We start from the raw sequence: 19335 nt of genomic DNA on the forward strand, positions 1-19335 counted from the left end.
AAAGTTGACCCGAAAAAAGGCAAAGTCGCTCATCTCTACCCAGCAGATATAATTAGCAAATTTGTCCGCAATCACATCACAAATACAAAAAGACACTCAAATACGTATGTCAAAGTGACCATTTCACACAGACAATGTAGAAGGTTTAATACAAAAAAACAACATAAGTCATATTAGACAAAAGTGCATTAGAGAACCACATTTATGAACAATTGTATCAAATTTATTTATTGAAAAAATCACAAAACTGATTAAAAACATATAAAAAAGAAGTGGGAAACCACTAGGTGGCCCCACTATCCCACAATAGAATTAACTAACAGGTAGATATAAACATGCTATCAATAGAAATATCTGATTGTTAATTTTAGTGGCATAAATTTGCAATTCATGAATAAGATCACATGTTGACATATATAAAAATCAATATAAGATAGAAGCAGAATGTAACACGATTCCTGTGCAGGACTGTGGTGCCAGAACCCAAGAAAAAACCCTGATGTATGTTTCAGCTTCTGTCTTCTTCTGGGGGTGACATCACACTAACGAGAGCAACCATTTAATGTATATCCTAGGTTCACCAACCAGATGATACACACACATACTTGTATGATAAATAATTGTGTGATGCATTACAACTCAAATTGAAGCATTTAACCAATGTAGGGCACAAAAAAATAAAATCGCGTACTGAAAATGAGACACGATGATAAATGAATTTGCCTTTTGCTTCTTAGAACTTACAACATAAACAAACAATGATGCATTTACTCAAGGATCTTTATTGTCAAGATATCTTTAATTGTATGAAGGTCCTGATTTATAACGTCTGGTAATCAAACAACAAATAAAACCTAATTTAAATAGATTTATTAGCATTGTCCATTTCACATTCATTGGGGAAACCACTGTTATCCTCCTTTATGAATATTTCACCAACACTCAGTTCTTTTTCAAACTCTGGTTTGATTCTGTGTCTAATATATCTGGCATTTTTGGCTTCCTCCAGAGAAGCCATAAAGTCAGGCATTGTGTGTAGAGTACGGAGACCCCCATCCGGGGCATAGGTTTCTTCATCAATTGCTGCCTTCTCCTTAAAAAGAGAACCTCGTCTCTGCCTAAGAAACACTGAATTTGCTGAGCTAAATGCTTTATCTTTTGTATTAGACAGAAGACCAGATGATTTTGATGGCAGATCTTCCTTAGGCACAACATCTCCAGTTACTGAAACAATACTGGGTCTCCTAGCCGGAGCGGTTTTTGTACCTGCCATAATTGTTCCAGGAAGTGGCAATTCAATTCTCTGAAGATTTTCTTCCTTTCCCTTCTTTACACCATCCATGAAGTCATTTATACGCATTTGTAGAGTCATAGATGAGCCAGAGGCCATGACTGGTCCTTCAGGAGAAAATGCCACCTGACTTCTTATACAAAAGACAAAAATAACCAAAGTATATATTATTCATAACTTTTATCTTGCTAGAATGATAGTGGTACACATAACACAATAAAATAGATTTAAAATAAAGTACAGTATTCTAACAGTAAAAAAGCAATAAAATGTTATTTGCACTGAAGTGGTACCAATAATAAATGTCAACTCATCTCATAAGGAACGAACTGTCACTCAGGTCTGTCACCCATAAATTTTAAATTGGGGGTTTCCACATTACTGGTTGCAAAAACACTTTGGAAAAGCAACATGGCACAACAAATCCAGCAAAAAACACTCTCCCAAAGCTAAATGGCCCTGCCCAGAAAGCAGTTGGCATCCACACATGTGGCATGGCTGTCATGAGAAGCAACTACATAATTTATAAGTTGCTTATCTCTGGAAACACAAGTTGGGTACAATGTATTGGCACTAAAATGCTAGGCTTATTGGGCCAAAATAGTTCCTACATGAGAAGATAAATTCACTGAGTGGTGTAATTTCCAAAATAGGATCACTTGTAGGGTTGTTCTGCTGTTCTGGTACCTGAGGGGTTCTGCAAATGGCACCCAGAATATGTGGTATTGCCATGTTCGGGATCAGTTTTGTTAGACATTGTGTTGTCCATTTTCTGTTATTATCATGTGGGAAAATGAAACATCTGTGGCAAAAACAACATTTAGCAAAAAGAAATATCATTTTTTATCCTTATGGCCCAATGGTCTAACAATTTGTGAAACGCCTGTGGTGTTAAAATGCTCACCACACCCCCTGATGAATTCACTGAAGTGTACTGTTTTTAAAATAGGTTCATTTTTTGAGGTCTCTTCTATTTGAGCTACTCCGGGTCTCTACTTATATGGTTAGTAGAAAAAATCATGCCAGCTCACCAATTGTCATAGTCCAGTGTGCAGGGAAATCATATTTGTGTGACGATGGGAAAAAATAGAAAGCATTTCTGCTTTGTATCAGAATGATACTTTTTAATCTATGATGGCATAAAGATTTATGAAACTATACCAAGGAGCTGGAAATATCTTTTTTTTTCCCCCCTCTGCTAATGTGACATGATACCCACAAACCATTGCAACCCTGCCGTATGTCTAAGCAGTAATTTATGACTACATAGAGTGTATTGCACATTTTTGTAACAAATTGTTTGTATTTTTCTCCTTCTACTCTTGTGAAATGGAAAAATTTGATTATAACAATATTCTACTAAAAAAAATGAATTATTCATTTTCATCCTAAAATGTTCTAAAATTCTGTGAAGTATCTTTGTGTTCAAGATGCTCTCTATACCTCTCGATATATATTTTTTGATAGGTGTAGACTTCAAAATGGGATCACTTGTGGAGAGTTTCTGTTGTTTTGGCATCTCAAAGTCTCTAAAAAAGCAACATGGTGCTTTGAATCTATTTTAACCGAAATTGGGCTCCAAAGGTCAAAGAGCAATCCTTCTTTTCCAAGCCCTGCCTTGTGCCCAAACAGTTTCTAACAACCTATGGGTTATCAGTGTACTCAGTAGGAACTACACAACAAATTTTGAGGCCCATTTTCTCATGTTACCTTTGTGAAAATGAAAATTCAGGGCTAAAACAACATTTTAGTAGGAAAAATGTACAGTAATTTCAAAATTTTTTCGGTCCATTTTTAGTTAATTCAATTGAGGCACCGGTAGAGTTAAGATAATTCCTAAATGTGGATTTGAATAATTTGATGGGTGCAATTTTTAACACTGGCTTTTGTCTGGGGCTTCTTTGATATATAAGCCCCTCAATGTAACTTCAAAAGTGAAGTGTTCTTAAAAAATAGGTTTTATAACTTTTACTCAGAAAATGCTTCTAAAATGTTTACCTTTTCAATATCCTAACAAAAAGACATTTAAAAACTGATGCTGCGGCTTCCCTCCAGGGCGTCCTCCCTAAACGGCAGTATCGCCACTTGACGGCCCAGGGCATTAAGCGACATTCCTGTTGCAAGTCCTTGCATAATACTGCAGCGCTGACCTACTTCCTACTACCCATACAGCCCCACAGGGTCCAGCTATTAAAAACGATACCGGCTCACACAGTCGCCTCCATTATGATTATCTCACAGGACATCCAGCACAAAAGCTAAGTTTAACTGTGGATGCACTTACTGCTACTGGGATATAACGAAGGATCTCTTTTCTGGTTTCCACTAATAAGGATATTCTGATGACGGTCCTATGACGGACCGAAAACGTTTAATTTCATGTTGTCTGGATGCATAATAAAAAGGAATGAATTTTTTCCCGCACACTGAGTGCTAAGATTTTTTTTGCTTTATATGGTAAATATTACCTATTAATTATTTTGTACATTGTATCTTTTTGTTTTAAAGGGAACCTGTCACTCCCCCCAGGCGTTTTTAAATAAAAGAGCCACCTTGTGCAGCACTAATGCTGCATTCTGTCAAGGTGGCTCTTTTATTTAGCGTCCCTTCCACCGCCGAAATAAGCATTTTTAAAATTAGTCAGACATACCAGAATTTTGACTGGGGGGGCAGGTCTTTCCCCCCTGACACCGACGCCTCGCATTCATCATTCATTTCCTCCTTATGTCTTTGCTCCGCCTCCTCTGTGGTCAATTCAAATGCTGGCGCCTGCACTGTAATATATTACTTTGGGCATGCGCAGTTAGCGCTGCCCGTTCTCTCACATCACTTCATGGCCTGGCCATCGCGCCTGCGTGGACGTGCTGCCAGAGATCCCGCCCCGCAGTCGCTTATGATTTATTCACACTGCGGGGATGGGAATCTTGGGCATGCGCAGTAGTTCTCTGCTACTGGAATCGGGTGAGGAAGGAAGTAGAAAAATTGGAGAAGGTCCGTTTTCAGAGTTGAAGCCTATTAGTAGGAGAATGCCACCTTCTGGTGATTATGGAAGATTTTCCAAAAGCTTGTCACTGATGAAATTAATAATATTGATCCAGGCTTTGACTCTACTCACCGGAATCTGGCAGAATTTTAAAGAGAAGCCCTGACTCATTTAAAAAACAATAGTTCTATTGTAATTAAGCCTTCAGACAAAGGCGGTAATGTTGTTTTAATGGATGTCATCAAATATGTCGATATGTGCCAAGCAATTCTGTCAGATAGGTCTTCCTATGAGATCCTTAGGAATGATCCGACTAAGGAATATGTCCTTGAACGAATGGACATTCTCACACAGGCCCTTGATTCTAACTTGATTTCTAAAAGGGAGTTTGATTTTCTTCTACCTAAGTTTCCAGTCCTGTCAACCTTTTATGCCTTACCAAAAGTTAATAAGGGCATCAGCCTCATTGTAGCAGGGATTGACAACCTTTCTCAACATTCAAGCATTTATTTAGCTAGACTACTGTGACCATTTGTGATGGCCCTTCCCTCATACATTAGGGACACCAGTGACCTTCTGAATAAACTTGAAGGGATTGTGGTTGATTACGACACTATAATTGCCTCCATTGATGTGGAGGCACTATATAGTCGTATTCAACACAAGGATGGCCTTGGGGTTGTAAAACACTACTTGAGTAGTAGAGGGATTCATTATGGACCACACAATGCTTTCTTACTTGAGCTTTAGAGTTTTGTATTGCAATGGAATTATTTTCTTTTCAGTGGTAAGTTTTGCCACCAGCTCAGGTGCACAGCTATGGGGAGCCCTTGTGCCCCCACTTATGCTAATTTGCTCCTGGGCTGGTGGGAGGACATTTTTGCCTTCAGGGATGGGGATGATGTATGGGGCCCCAGGATTATTTTCTGGGGCTGCTATATTGATGACATCCGCATCCTCTGGGGGGTGATGTAGACTCCTTCTCTGATTTTTTACGCTATCTTAACACCAACCTTGAGGGTATGGTGTTTACTTATGAGATTGGGGGTGATAATATCACTTTTCTTGATGTTTTGATTTCAAGACAATTGGATGGCTCTTTGAATACCATCATTCATTGAAAACCCACAGCTACGAATAGCCTTTTAAGGTGGGAGAGCCATCACCCATTTCCGCTGAAAAGGGGTATCTCGAAGGGAAAGTTCCTTCGATTACGACGGAATTGCTCCTCACTTACTGACTTGAAAAACAACGGCTTGGATCTGAAACATCGAGATAAGGTTAGGGGATACCCTGATGATGTGATTAATTCTGCATATGGGGTTGTATCAGGTTGTATCTTTACTTATACCAAAAATGAAGACAGATTCCAAACCAATCACATGATTGATCGGTACATTTGACGGTCAATCTAAGAGGATACTTGACATTTTCAAAAAGTATTGGCAAATCTTAAGAAGCTCGATGTTTGTGATTTTATTTCACCATATCCCTCAGTTACATATAGAAGGAGAAAATCAATTAAGGATAGTATTCTACATAGCCATTTTATACCCCCTAAAAAACAAGATACATGGCTGAGAAATAGATCTGTTTGGACCTTTAAGTGAGGACATTGTTCCTTTTGCAAACATATATGAGTTTCTAAGACGTTTAAGAGTTCTGTAACCAATAGGATTTTTTTATGAGACAATTTGCAAACTGTAGGACAGGGGGAGTGTTGTATCTCTGCACATGTTCCTGCCAAAAGGACTATGTTGGAAAAAGTAAGTGGGAACTATGTGCTTGTATTCAAGAACACTTGGGAGATATTAGAAATGGCAGAGATACCCCACTTGCGCATCATATGAATATGGAGCATGGGGGTGATCTTGATTCTTTATCCTTTACAGTAATAGAGGTTGTTCCACCTTTAGTGAGACAAGGTGACTGGGATAAGAAAATTGTACAACGAGAAACTAGGTGGATTTATTTGTTGAAATCCATGAGTCCTTTAGGCCTAAATTAACAGTTGTCCTTTACGAATTTCATTTAAGCCTCCTTGGTGCTTCTGTTAGGCTACTTTCACACTTGCGTTTTTTTGCGCTGCACACCGTGCGCAATGCAAACGCACATAAAAACCGCATCATGCGTTTGTGCTTTTTTTGCGGTTTTGCGTGCGTTTTTAAAAAAAAAAGCATGCTTTTTTTGAGCTGACATGCGCATTAACATGCGCACGTCAGCACACCCATAGACTATAATGGGTGGTTGTGTGAAAAAAAACCTCATTGCGTGCGCATGCGTTTTTTGGGGACAAGTCGGACGCTCAAAAAATGCAACAGAGTGCATTTTGTGCGCCCGGGCGCACACTACAAAATACGTATGCGCATACAAACGCGTACAAACGCATGTGTATGCGCACCCATGTTAAGAATAGGAGAAAAAAACGCATGCTTTTTTTGCACGAAAAAACAGCGCAAAAAACGCAAGTGTGAAACCAGCCTACATTTACTGCCATGTATATTATTACTTTGTTTATTTTCTGTCATATTATTTGATGGTTCGATTATTATTTTCTATAATTTTTGTTATTGATGTTGTTTGCCATGTGATTTATGCTGTGATGGTTTTCACTTACCAGTTTTTTTATATGGTAATATACTATACTGTGGTTGTTTTGATTTATATCCCATTCCTGGTAGTTCAGATGAGATATGATTCATTATCGTGTGTTATCTATGGTGTTATCTAATAATTTGGGTTTTACTTCTAATTTTCTATTTCTGATTACAATGGAAGTTTATGGCCGGGATGATATTATTAAATATATGCTCCATACACCGCTGTTGTTTTTATTTCTGGGGAGGGATTTAACGTTTACCCCTTAATGTCCAATGACGTACACAGTCCGTCATTAGACATATCCCCTGCTTTGATGAGGGCTCCGGCGCTGAGCCCGCATCAAAGCCGGGACATGTCAGCTGTTATGAACAGCTGACATGTGCCCGCAATAGGCGCGAGTGGAATCACCGTCCGCCCGTGCCTATTGACTAGTTAAATCCCGCTGTCAAAGCTGACAGCGGGCATTTAAATAGCATTTCCGGCCGCCAGGCTGGAAATGACGTCATCACCGACCCCCATCACGTGATCGGGGGTCAGCGTCATGTTGCCTGGACAACCAGAGGTCTCTATGAGACCTCTATGGTTGTTCCAGGCATATGGCTTTCAGCGCCACCCGGTGGTCGGCGCTGAAAGCACAGCAGTAAATCTGCTACATATGTGCGATCTGCTCATCGCCCATATGTAGCAGAGCCGATCGGGTTGCGCATGCTTTTAGCCTCCTATGGAGGCTATTGAAGCATGCCACAAGTAAAAAAAAAATGTTTAAAAATAAAAAAAAATTAAAAAACCTAAACGTTCAAATCACCCCCCTTTCGCCCCAATCAAAATAAAACAGTAAAAAAAAAGCCCACATACACATATTAGGTATCGCCACGTTGAGAATCGCCCGATCTATCAATAGAAAAAAGCATTAACCCAATCGCTAAACGGCACAGCGAGAAAAAAATTCAAAACGCCAGAATTACGTTTTTTTGGTCACCAAGACATTGCATTAAAATGTAATAACGGGCGATCAAAAGAACATATCAGCACAAGAGTGTTATCATTAAAAACGTCAGCCTGGCATGGAAAAAATAAGCCCTCACCCGACCCCAGATCATGAAAAATGGAGACGCTACGGGTCTCGGTAAATTGCGCCAATTTTTTTTTTTTTAGCAAACTTTGGAATTTTTTTTCACCACTTAGATAAAAGAGGACATAGACATGTTTGGTGTCTATGAACTCGTAATGACCTGGAGAATCATAATGGCAGGTCAGATTTAGCATCTAGTGAACCTAGCAAAAAAGCCAAGGAAAAAACAAGTGTGGGATTGCACTTTTTTGGCAATTTCTCCGCACTTGGAATTTTTTTTCCTGTTTTCGAGTACACGACATAGTAAAATCAAAGGTGTCATTTAAAAGTACAACTCGTACCTGCAAAAAATAAGCCCTCACATGGCCATATACACGGAAAAATAAAAAAGTTATGGCTCTGAAAAGAAGGGGAGGGAAAAATGAAAATGCAAAACCAAAAATGCCCCAGGTCGTTAAGGGGTTAAGCCCCCGTTACACACTGCGATATCGCTAGCAATATCGCTGTAAAGTCACCGATTTTGTGACGTTGCAGCGATATTGCTAGCGATATCGCTGCATGTGATACTTACCTCCGACCGGCTCCCCCGCTGGTTATCGCTGATCGCGCGAGAAGCTGCTGGACCATTCCTCGTCGTCAGCTTCCTGCGGCGCTTCCTGCTGTGACGACGAGCGACTTGTGGAGCCGGGCGGGAGGACGCAGGATCGCCGCGTCTGACAGGTAAGTAGCGATCCCCGTCCCCTGCGATGTCGCTGGTGAGATCTGCCTGAGTGGCAGGTCACTAGCGACCACCCAGCGATTCACCAGCGATCCTGACCGCGTCATATGGCTGGTCGGGATCGCTGGTGAGTCGCTAGGTGTAACGGTACCCTTAAACCCGGGAATAATAAGTGGACGTCACTTCTAGGGGAGTATCCTATTTGGAACGCATTTGTGCTCCACTGTGCAATGTGAGATTAGATCAGAGGATATTGTTTGTGCGGCTGGATGTCACTTCCGGGGGAAACTTTTGTTGGAACGGATTTGTGTTCCACTATGTATAGTGACGTCAGTCCCGGAAGGATTATGTGCACGTCTCGGATGCCGTCGGATCATGACTCGCACGTGTCTCATTTGTGTGTTTGTATAAGAGCAGAACGGTGAGTGACCTTCCATGCAGCATCTGTATGATATTACATATTTGCATCCCCTGATGAACCCTCGCTATCCCTATATGGGGGGGAAAAGCGTTGGGCATTGCTTTAAAATGGTGCTTTTCTAAAATGGAGCCTGATTGGGGCCTCAATCATACCCTGGTGTCCAGGATTCCCTTTATGATGTGTTACGGCAAATAGATGAGTATATTGTTTTTTGAATAATGTATTGTGCACTTTAAAGTTATATTTTTTGCACTATGCACTTTATTGTTCTATGAATCCTATTAGGGATGATTTTTTTGATCTGTTTCTTTTTTGCCTTTGGATCCCTGTATATATTGCTAGGTTAACAACTTACACTCTCTGTTTACCCATATTTGACCTCTTTGTAGGGAGGAGCTAATATGATATCTATGTTATGATGCCATTCAGCACTACACATTAAAGGGGTTGTCCGGGCTTTTCACATAATCTCAGTACATATCTGGGCTGCAGAATTATGACAATAAGTAATTTACTTTCTGTCACTAGTTTGCACGGTTTTCTAGATATTCTGAACAGAACGTCCAAGGGAGGTTGTGTTATGGCATTGAAATGAGAACTAGTCGCAACCTCCTACTCTACTCCAAACATGCCCTCTATAGCAACAACCCCACCCTCCATAGCTACAGGCCCTCCCTGTCCACATGAAGAAGCCCTCATCACACAGCAACAAATCCTCCCCCTCCAGCAGCCTCACTGCAGAGAGCAGACTACCCAGCTGCTCCTCCCCCAGACACATGCTGAAGCTCCACCAAACTCCCAGCAAGCTCCAGTGACCAGCACCACCCACTGCCCACTCATTGGCTGGCAGTAAACTGCACCAACACTCTTGATCTTTATCATCATTCCAGCATTGGAAAGAGCACAGCAGTGATCCTGTATTTGTGAAAGCAGCACAATACATACATACATACACCCCCCAACACTTCAATCTGTTACAGCTGCTGATTGGACAGGCTGCTCCCATCAGTATTTGTGTCATTAGAGACACAGTGCTCACACATACATACACTGCACCAAATCTGCTGCTGTGTGAAGACATCAGTGACAGAGCTGTCTCATTCACACAGCAGAGGCTTTGTCACACAACAGATTACATCAGAGACTGCCATCCCCTGTGCAGATTAGAAGCTGCAGACCCCTATCACTGGCCATCACACAGTCTGTTCTCACTGCTGCCAGCAGCCTGGGACAGTGAGGGAAGTAATTACTGATAATGAGTTATGTATTGTAATCATGGAGTGGCCCAGAATACAGGACGATTTTCCCTCCTCCTCACTAGTTTCACTTTCCATAGATAACTGTTCAGCATGTGTCTGGGGGAGGAGCAACTCTCTGCTCTCTGCACTGAGGCTGCTGGAGGGGAAGAATTCATTACTGTGTGATGAGGGCTTCTTCATGTGGACGGGGAGGGCCTGTAGCTATGGAGGGTGGGATTGTTGCTATAGAGGGCATGTTTGGAGTAGAGTAGGAGGTTATGACTAGTTCTCATTTCAATGCCATAACACCTCCCCTTGGACGTTCTGTTCAGAATATCTAGAAAACCGTGCAAACTATTGACAGAAAGTAAATTACTTATTGTCATAATTCTGCAGCACAGATCGTTGAACAGGCTTCTCCAGGAGATAGGCATGTGTAATCCACATGTCAATGTGTGCCAAGAAAGATCGTGTTCAGCCGTACAGAGTCACTGTCGTTCAGGAATAGAAAGGGCCCACAAACATTTCAGGCACTCCTACAGAACACAGTCAGAAATTGTGGATATGACTCCAGATGTCCTGTGGAATACATTCAACAATATGTAACGGCACGCGCAGGCGTGCTTGGATGCAAACAGTGGACATTTTCAACACCTGCTTTAAAACATCAATTTCTCATGAATCAAAGTATTTACAGTCCAGATTTCAGTATGATGGATTGTCTCTTTTAGAAATTTCAGCAATTTGTCCGGGTAACGAAGCAAGTGAATCACGTGTACCTTAAAATTTAAACCTGCTAATACAAGCTATGATTAGCTGTATTAGAAGAGACCCCACGTCATTTTTTATTTATTTACCGTATATACTCGTGTATAAGCCGACCCGTATATAAGCCGACCCCCCTAATTTTGCCACAAAAACTGGGAAAACTTATTGAATCGCGTATAAGCCAAGGGTGGAAAATGCAGCAGCTACTGGTAAATTTCAAAAATAAAAATAGATACCAATAAAAGTAAAATTAATTGAGACATCAGTAGGTTAAAATGTTTTTGAATATCCATATTGAATCAGGAGCCCCATATAATGCTCAATACAGTTCATGATGGGCTCCATAAGATGCTCCATACAAAATACACCCCATATAATGCTGCACAAAGGTTAATAATGCCCCCATAAGATGCTCCATAGAATAATATGCCCCATATAATGCTCCATAAAGGTTATGGCCCCATAAGATGCTCCATAGATTATTCCCCCATAAGATGCTCCATAGATTATGCCCCAATAAGATGCTCCATAGATTATGCCCCAATAAGATGCTCCATAGATTATGCCCTCATATGCTGCTCCATAGATTATGCCCCCATATGCTGCTTCATAGAGTATGCCCCCATATGCTGCTCCATAGACTATGCCCCCATATGCTGCTCCATAGACTATGCCCCCATATGCTGCTCCATAGACTATGCCCCCATAAGCTGTCCCATAGACTATGCCCCCATATGCTGCTCAATAGAATATGCCCCCATATGCTGCTCCATAGAATATGTCCCCATCTGCTGCTCCATAGATTATGCCCCCATATGCTGCCCCATAGACTATGCCTCCATATGCTGCCTCATAGACTATGCCCCCATATGCTGCCCCATAGAATATGCCCTCATATGCTGCTCCATAGAATATGCCCCCATATGCTGCTCCATAGACTATGCCCCCATATGTTGCTCCATAGAATATGCCCCCATATGCTGCCCCATATGATGCTCCATACATTATGCCCCCATATGCTGCTGCTAAAAAAAAAAAAAATGAAATGCCATACTCACCTCTCCTGCTCAGGACCCGGCACCTGCGATATTCACCTGTCCGTGGTCCAGGGCTGCTCACCGCTGTCTGCGCGTTCTCTGTCAGTGACTGTTCAGCCAGCAGAGGGCACAGCGCGCACTAACCACACCACTGCGCCCCCTGCTGGCTAAACATCACGGACACAGGTAGCAGCAGACAGCGGAGAGCAGCGATGGACCCCGGACAGGTGAATATCGCTATACTTACCCCCTCCTGGCGCGGTCTCTGCAGCCCGGCTTCCCAACGGTCTCCCTTCCTGCCTTCAGCGGTCACGTGATGCCACTCATTACACTCATGAATATGCACATATTCATGCGTTTAATGAGCAGTACCACGTGACTGCTGAAGGCAGGAAGGGAGACCGTGGAGAAGCGGGGAGGCTGCAGAGATCGCGCCGGGGGGTAAGTATGATCTCTGACACCCCTGCTCCCCCTCCCCCACTGACCCCCAGGTATATGACTCATGTATAAGCTGAGAGGGGGACTTTCAACCCCCAAAAATGGGCTGAAAATCTCATCTTATACACGAGTATGTATGGTACTTATTTCTAGCACAGGCACCAGATGATGAATACTCCCATCAGCGGTGCCTCCTCTCGCTCTTATCAGCGACAATATATATGCAAATTAGAGCAGAATACATGGTAATTAATCTACAGGTGATCCTCAATAGGATCCAATAACCTGAGAACCAGGGAAAATTCCCAAATGGTACACTCGCTCAGACATTATCAACAAAAAAACTGAGTGTAAATCCAAAAAGTAAAAATAAATTTTAAATTTCATTGCAATATCAATATACAAGTACAAATACATACAAAGAAAGGGTCCATATATAGGGGAAGGGACAGACAAATGGGTGTATATACCGGGCCCTGAATCAGCATTAAGAGGTGGGAAGGTGGTTTGAAGTAACACTAATGAATAACATGTATTGATATATAGTAGTATACGGTTTAAAGTGCATGTGTATATATGTAACCATACCAAGGTAAACAACTAGTCAGTCATACCACATAAAGAAACTCCCAAAAGGGTATCCTATAATAGCCCATATGCCATTATTAAATCCTGTAAACAGTACAACTCTTACCCATAGTCCCTCGCTCAGTGTTCCGGAACACGCAGCCCCAACGCGCATTTCACGTTGGCTTCCTCGGGGGGCCGTGTCCAGAATGTGTCTAAACCGCTATTTATACAGTCCATAATTGTGTTCTCATGAGGCCAAATTAACGGTGCATGTAACGCTGTGCAGCGCCGGACATTACGTCACATCCGACGGTCCATGACGGTGCAGGTCACGGGGAATACCCCGTTGATATCAGTGACCCACAATCATCATAAAAAGACGCCAGGTGTGATGCTCCAGTCGTTGAAACATAGCGCGACATGCGCACTGACCATAACCGGAACCGGAAATAGGTGATCCGTCATCTTAGTTAAGGAAAAGGTAATCTAAAGCGTAAAATGCGACACTCCAGTCGCAAAAACAAAAACGCGACATGCGCACTGGCCATAACCAGAACCGGAAATATGCGATCCGCCATCTTAATTAAGGGAAATGTGACCTAAAGCATAACATGCAGCAAAAAAAGCTGCAGATCAAGTAACAGTAGGTATAATACTGCCTAACATAATGTTGCCTATCATAATCGGATAGCATACTCACAGTAATGGGACACAGTATGGAAGGCACACCCTGACAAAAACTGCATGTATGAGGGCTATTAGAGGCACCAATAAAATAATAAAACCAGAACAATGAATATGTGATTAAAAAACCCATATATATAAGTGTACAAAAAAAGTGATAAAAATGTGACAAACATGTAAAAATATACATAAGATATCAAATCACTATTGGAATAGACATACATACAGTGCAATAAAAACTAAAATCAAAATACAGTGTAATTAATAAGTATATTAAGAGACATCACTGTGATATCAAAAAGTCATATAATTGTGCTACACTATCAGTGACCAAGTGTAAAATGGTTCTGGAACTTCATCAGATGAATCTTTACATCCATGCAGAATAAGTTAGTTAGAAGACTTCAATAGGATAAAGAGAAGAAAAAAATACTAAAAGATACAAAAAAACACACAGTAAGACACAAGAATTAAAAACACACAATAAAACCATAATGAATCAAGGGACCTGTCACATGTTCAAAGAAAAGAAGCAAAGCTCAATTGTTCATTGAGCCCTGCTGGCATCATTGTATTCAAGGTTATAATCCATTTGCATTCTCTCCGTGCAAGAGCACGCTTAACATCACTACCTCGAATCCCCAAATGAATGCAATCAATCCCCCAGATTTTTAATTCCTTAGGATTACAATTATGTCTGATCTTTAAGTGTCGTGGGAGTGTCTTCAAAATGCACATGTCATCTATTTCACGTGCTGCCAAGATGTCCCTAACATGTTCACGTGTTCTCATCCTCAACTCCCTAGATGTCAGACCAATATATATAAGGTTACAAGAACAACGGGCGTAATAAATTATGCCTGAAGTTCTACACGTGATGTGATGTCTAATCCCGTATTCACGCTGGCCATCAGATGATACAAAATTATTTGCCTTCACATGCTCCGGTGTGCAGTCATAAGTGGTCCCTTTGACAATTGTCTAGATAGTATGGGATCAGTCAGAAGCACAGACCAATGTCTCCTCATTATGGTTCTCATTAACTCCCACTGCTGATTATACGCGGAGATAAAACGAATACCCACATCCTTTTGAGGTCTCTTCTGGTAGACCAAAAGGTCCTTTCTCATGGCTCTTTTTGCATGTAGGTATCCTTGTTTTATATTTCTCCTACTGTATCCCCGATCCCTAAATCTCTGCACAATGTTGACAGCTTGTTTTTCAAATAAGTCATCCGAGGTACAGATACGTCTGACCCAGAGAAATTGTCCTCTAGGGATGGCCTTGATGGTAGAGTTTTGATGGGCTGAAGACGCATGTGATAGCGCATTTACTGCAGTTTGTTTGCGGAACACGTTAGTCTGTAGGTAACCATTAGTAAGTATCTTAATTTCTATATCGAGAAAGGAAATAATTTCCCTGCTGGATATATAGGTGAGTCTGATGTTGTACCTGTTTTGATTCAATACGGACATGAATTTATCAAGTTCACAGACAGTGCCCTGCCAAATAAATAAAATGTCATCGTTGTATACTAGTATCCACCATGAAGATGGTTTGGAGGCTGCCAGATTCGTTTTGGAGGCCAGCAATTTGGATGCGGACATGAGGGAGCTGGTGTTGGACCTGTTGAGATTCATATTGACACATAATTTTTTTACCTTCAGGGACCGGTACTACCTCCAGAGGCATGGTACAGCTATGGGGGCAACATGTGCGCCCTCTTAAGCTAATTTATTTCTTGGATAATGGGAGAGAGAGATCTTTCCAGAGGGCGCACACGTCTCTTCTCACATCCTAGGGTGGTACCTGTTCATTGATGACATTTTAGGTATAAACAGATCCTCAGAGAGATATTTGTATTGTCCCATTATATACTTACATTATACATGGTTATTAGATCGCCCCTCAGTCGTCTTTTTTCTAGAATAAATAATCCTAATTTTGCTAATCTCTTTGGGTATTGTAGTTCCCCCATCCCCTTTATTAATTTTTTTGCCCTCCTTTGTACCCGCTCTAGTTCCATTATATCCTTCCTGAGCACCGGTGTCCAAAACTGTACACAGTACTACATGTGCGGTCTAACCACAGATTTGTACAGAGGCATTATAATGCTCTCATCATGTGTATCCAGACCTCTTTTAATGCACCCCATGATCCCGTTTGCCTTGGCAGCCGCTGCCTGGCACTGGCTGCTCCAGGTAAGTTTACCATTAACTGGGATCCCCAAGTCCTTCTCCATGTCAGATTTACCCAGTGGTTTACCATTCAGTGTGTAATGGGGATATTGATTCCTTCTTCCCATGTGTATAACCTTACATTTATCATTGTTAAACTGCATCTGCCACCTTTCGCCCCAAGTTCCCAACTTATCCAGATCCATCTGTAACAGAATACTATCTTCTCTTGTATTGACTGCTTTACATAGTTTTGTATCATCTGCAAATATCAATATTTTACTGTGCAAACCTTCTACCAGATCGTTAATAAATATGTTGAAGAGAATAGGTCCCAACACCAACCCCTGTGGTACCCCACTGGTCACAGCGACCCAGTTAGAGAATATGCCATTTATAACCACCCTCTGCTTTCTATCACTAAGTCAGTTACTTACCCATTTACACACATTTTCCCCCAGACCCAGCATTCTCATTTTGTGTACCAACCTCTTGTGTGGCACGGTATCAAATGCTTTGGAAAAAAAAAGATATACCACATCCAATGACTCACCTTGGTCCAGTCTATAGCTTACCTCTTCATAAAAACTGATTAGATTGGTTTGACAGGAGCGATTCCTCATAAACCCATGCTGATATGGCGTTAAACAGTTATTCTCATTGAGATAATCCAGAATAACATCCCTCAGAAACCCTTCAAATATTTTACCAACAATAGAGGTTAGACTTACTGGCATATAATTGCCAGGTTCACTTTTAGAGTCCTTTTTGAATATTGGTACCACATTTGCTATGCGCCAGTCCTGTGGAACAGACCCCGTCGCTATACAGGAGTATCTCTGTCTAGCACGAGGGGTCCTTTGTGCTATTCGGTAGAGGGTCCCCCTAGAGGCTGTAGGGCGTATCAGGGACCCTAGGGATAGCCATCGTTGAGCGGGGGCGCTACAACGTTCCCCCCTAGGGTGCCAACCTCCGCGGCTAGGCAGGTGGAAGCTCAGTTTACATATTAGGGATTCCTAGTTATTCCCTTTATGGTTTGGGGTTGAACACGTTTTTGTTTTTGCTTTGTCACGATTTTTGGTGTATAACCATTTTTGGTTTTTAACTAATAAAACACTTGACAGGTCCCTTGATTCATTGTGGTTTTATTGTGTGTTTGTAATTCTTGTGTCTTACTGTGTGTTTTTTGTGTTTTTTAGTATTTTTTCTTCTCTTTATCCTATCGAAGTCTTCTAACTGATTTATTCTGCATGGATGTCAAGATTCATCTGATGAAGTTCCAGAACCATTTTACAGTTGGTCACTGATAATGTAGCACAATTATATGACTTTTTGATATCACAGTGATGTCTCTTAATACACTTATTAATTACACTGTATTTTGATTGTAATTTTTATTGCACTGTATGTATGTCTATTCCAATAATGATTTGATATCCTATGTATATTTTTACATGTTTGTCACATTTTTATCACTTTTTTCGTACATTTATATACATGGGTTTTTTAATAACATATTCATTGTTCTGGTTCTATTATTTTATTGGTGCCTGTAATAGCCCTCATACATACAGTTTTTGTCAGGGTGTACCTTCCATACTGTGTCCCATTACAGTGAGTATGCTATCCGATTATGTTAGGCAACATTATGTTAGGCAGTATTATACCTACTGTTACTTGATCTGCAGCTTTTTTGCTGCATGTTATGCTTTAGGTCACATTTCCCTTAATTAAGATGGCGGATCGCATATTTCCGGTTCCAGGTATGGCCAGTGCGCATGTCACGCTTTTGTTTTTGCGACTGGAGTGACGCATTTTACGCTTCAGATTACCATATCCTTAACTAAGATGGCGGATCGTCTAATTCCGGTTACGGCCAGTGAGCATGTCGTGCTTTGTTTCAACGACTGGAGCGTTGCGCCTGGCATCCTTTTATGACGATTGCAGGTCACTGACGTCAACGGGGTATTCCCCGTGACTCGCACCGTCATGGACCGCCGGATGTGACGTAATGTCCGGCTCTGCACAGCGTTACATGCGCCGCTAATTTGGCCTCATGAGGACACAATTATAAGGAATTGCTCAGTAAATGGAGCCGCCTGTGGTGGAACAGAGCATTCCTTGAAAAATATATTACATGTGGTCTTATACCAAGAGGACTTAGAGTTCAAGTGTTCCCCTCATTTCCTATTACAGAGGAAGAGTTTATTAAGCAATGGGAGAGTTCGGCTTCTCTATGCTCTCGGACATTTATGGAGCTGCTGTTCAAATCCAACAGTACCAAAATCAATGAATTGGACACTGAATTGAGTTCCATTCAGAAGGAACTAAATAAACAGTCAACTCCTGATATGGCTAGCAAATTCAAACAAGAACTTGAGAATGATATCCAAAAATGGGAAAAGGATATCATACAGAATAAAAGTATCAACGTAATCTACCAGATTTCCAAAATAATCGTATATATAAATGGAAACATAATGCCAGTACTGGGAAACCTTTACCCAGGGCTCACTCAGTGTCCTTTTCATCTGTCTCCTCCGCTGAGGATAAATCTACCACATCTGAAAACTATAGATCTCTATGGGATAGAAGGGATTTTTTCCGTTCCAACAGAGGAAGGAATAAGCAGAAGCGAAAAATGACCATGTCTCCTCAAAAAGATAAAAAAGCAAAGACAAATCCTTTGGAGGTAATAAATTTATCGTCACATGTAATTTCTGAGGCACAGAGGGAAGTATTGTGATTAGGTCTTTCTTTCTCACCTCGTAACAATTTTGATTTATTTACAGCTGTAAAGGACCTTCACCTGTTCTCAAGAAAACTTGTGCTTAACAAATAACCGTATTTTTTGCTTTGTAAGACGCACTTTTTCCCCCCCAAATTTGGGGGGAAAATAGGGGTGCGTCTTACAATGCAAACATACCTTTTTTGGTGCTGCCGCTGCGGGTGTCCGTTAACTGCCGCCACCGCGCTGGGTGCCCCGGGTGCTGCCTCCACCGCGCTGGGTCCCCCGGGTGCTGCCGCCGCTGCCGGGCTCTGTCCCTTGCTGCGTCGGGGGCTGTGACGTTCCTTCCATGCCTGTGCGGTGGATTGCTTCCTGGAAAATGGCCGCCGCGCAAGCGCAGATGGAGATCTCGGCCTTGAAATCTCGGGAGATGAGATTTCAGCGTGGCGGCGGAATCACCCGGCAACACCAGGTAAAGAGTGGGCGACAGCACCCTGAGGACAGAGTGAGCGACAGAATCCCGGGGACCGAGTGGGCGACAGCACCCCAGGGACAGAGCGGGTGACAGCACCCCGGGGACAGAGCAGGCGACAGCACCCTGGGGACAGA

General features: G+C 41.8%; 1 protein-coding gene across 3 annotated transcripts in view; it reads right to left on the bottom strand.

Annotated features, from left to right (window-relative positions):
- Positions 1-274: 274 nt before the first annotated feature.
- CCDC190 (coiled-coil domain containing 190) overlaps positions 275-19335 on the bottom strand; it is an 85345-nt gene continuing 66284 nt past the window's right edge. For 2 of the 3 annotated variants that reach the window (XM_073557931.1, XM_073557929.1), the window contains exon 4: positions 275-1424. In XM_073557931.1, the coding sequence (XP_073414032.1) occupies positions 860-1424 (565 nt within the window). In that variant the 3' untranslated portion in view covers positions 275-859. The remainder of the gene's footprint in view (positions 1425-19335) is intronic. The other variant, XM_073557930.1, reaches the window with a different exon arrangement.

The sequence above is a fragment of the Dendrobates tinctorius genome, unplaced genomic scaffold, assembly GCF_039654945.1.
Source record: "Dendrobates tinctorius isolate UK_male_01 unplaced genomic scaffold, ASM3965494v1 ptg000012l, whole genome shotgun sequence".
Classification (NCBI taxonomy): Eukaryota; Metazoa; Chordata; class Amphibia; order Anura; family Dendrobatidae; genus Dendrobates; species Dendrobates tinctorius.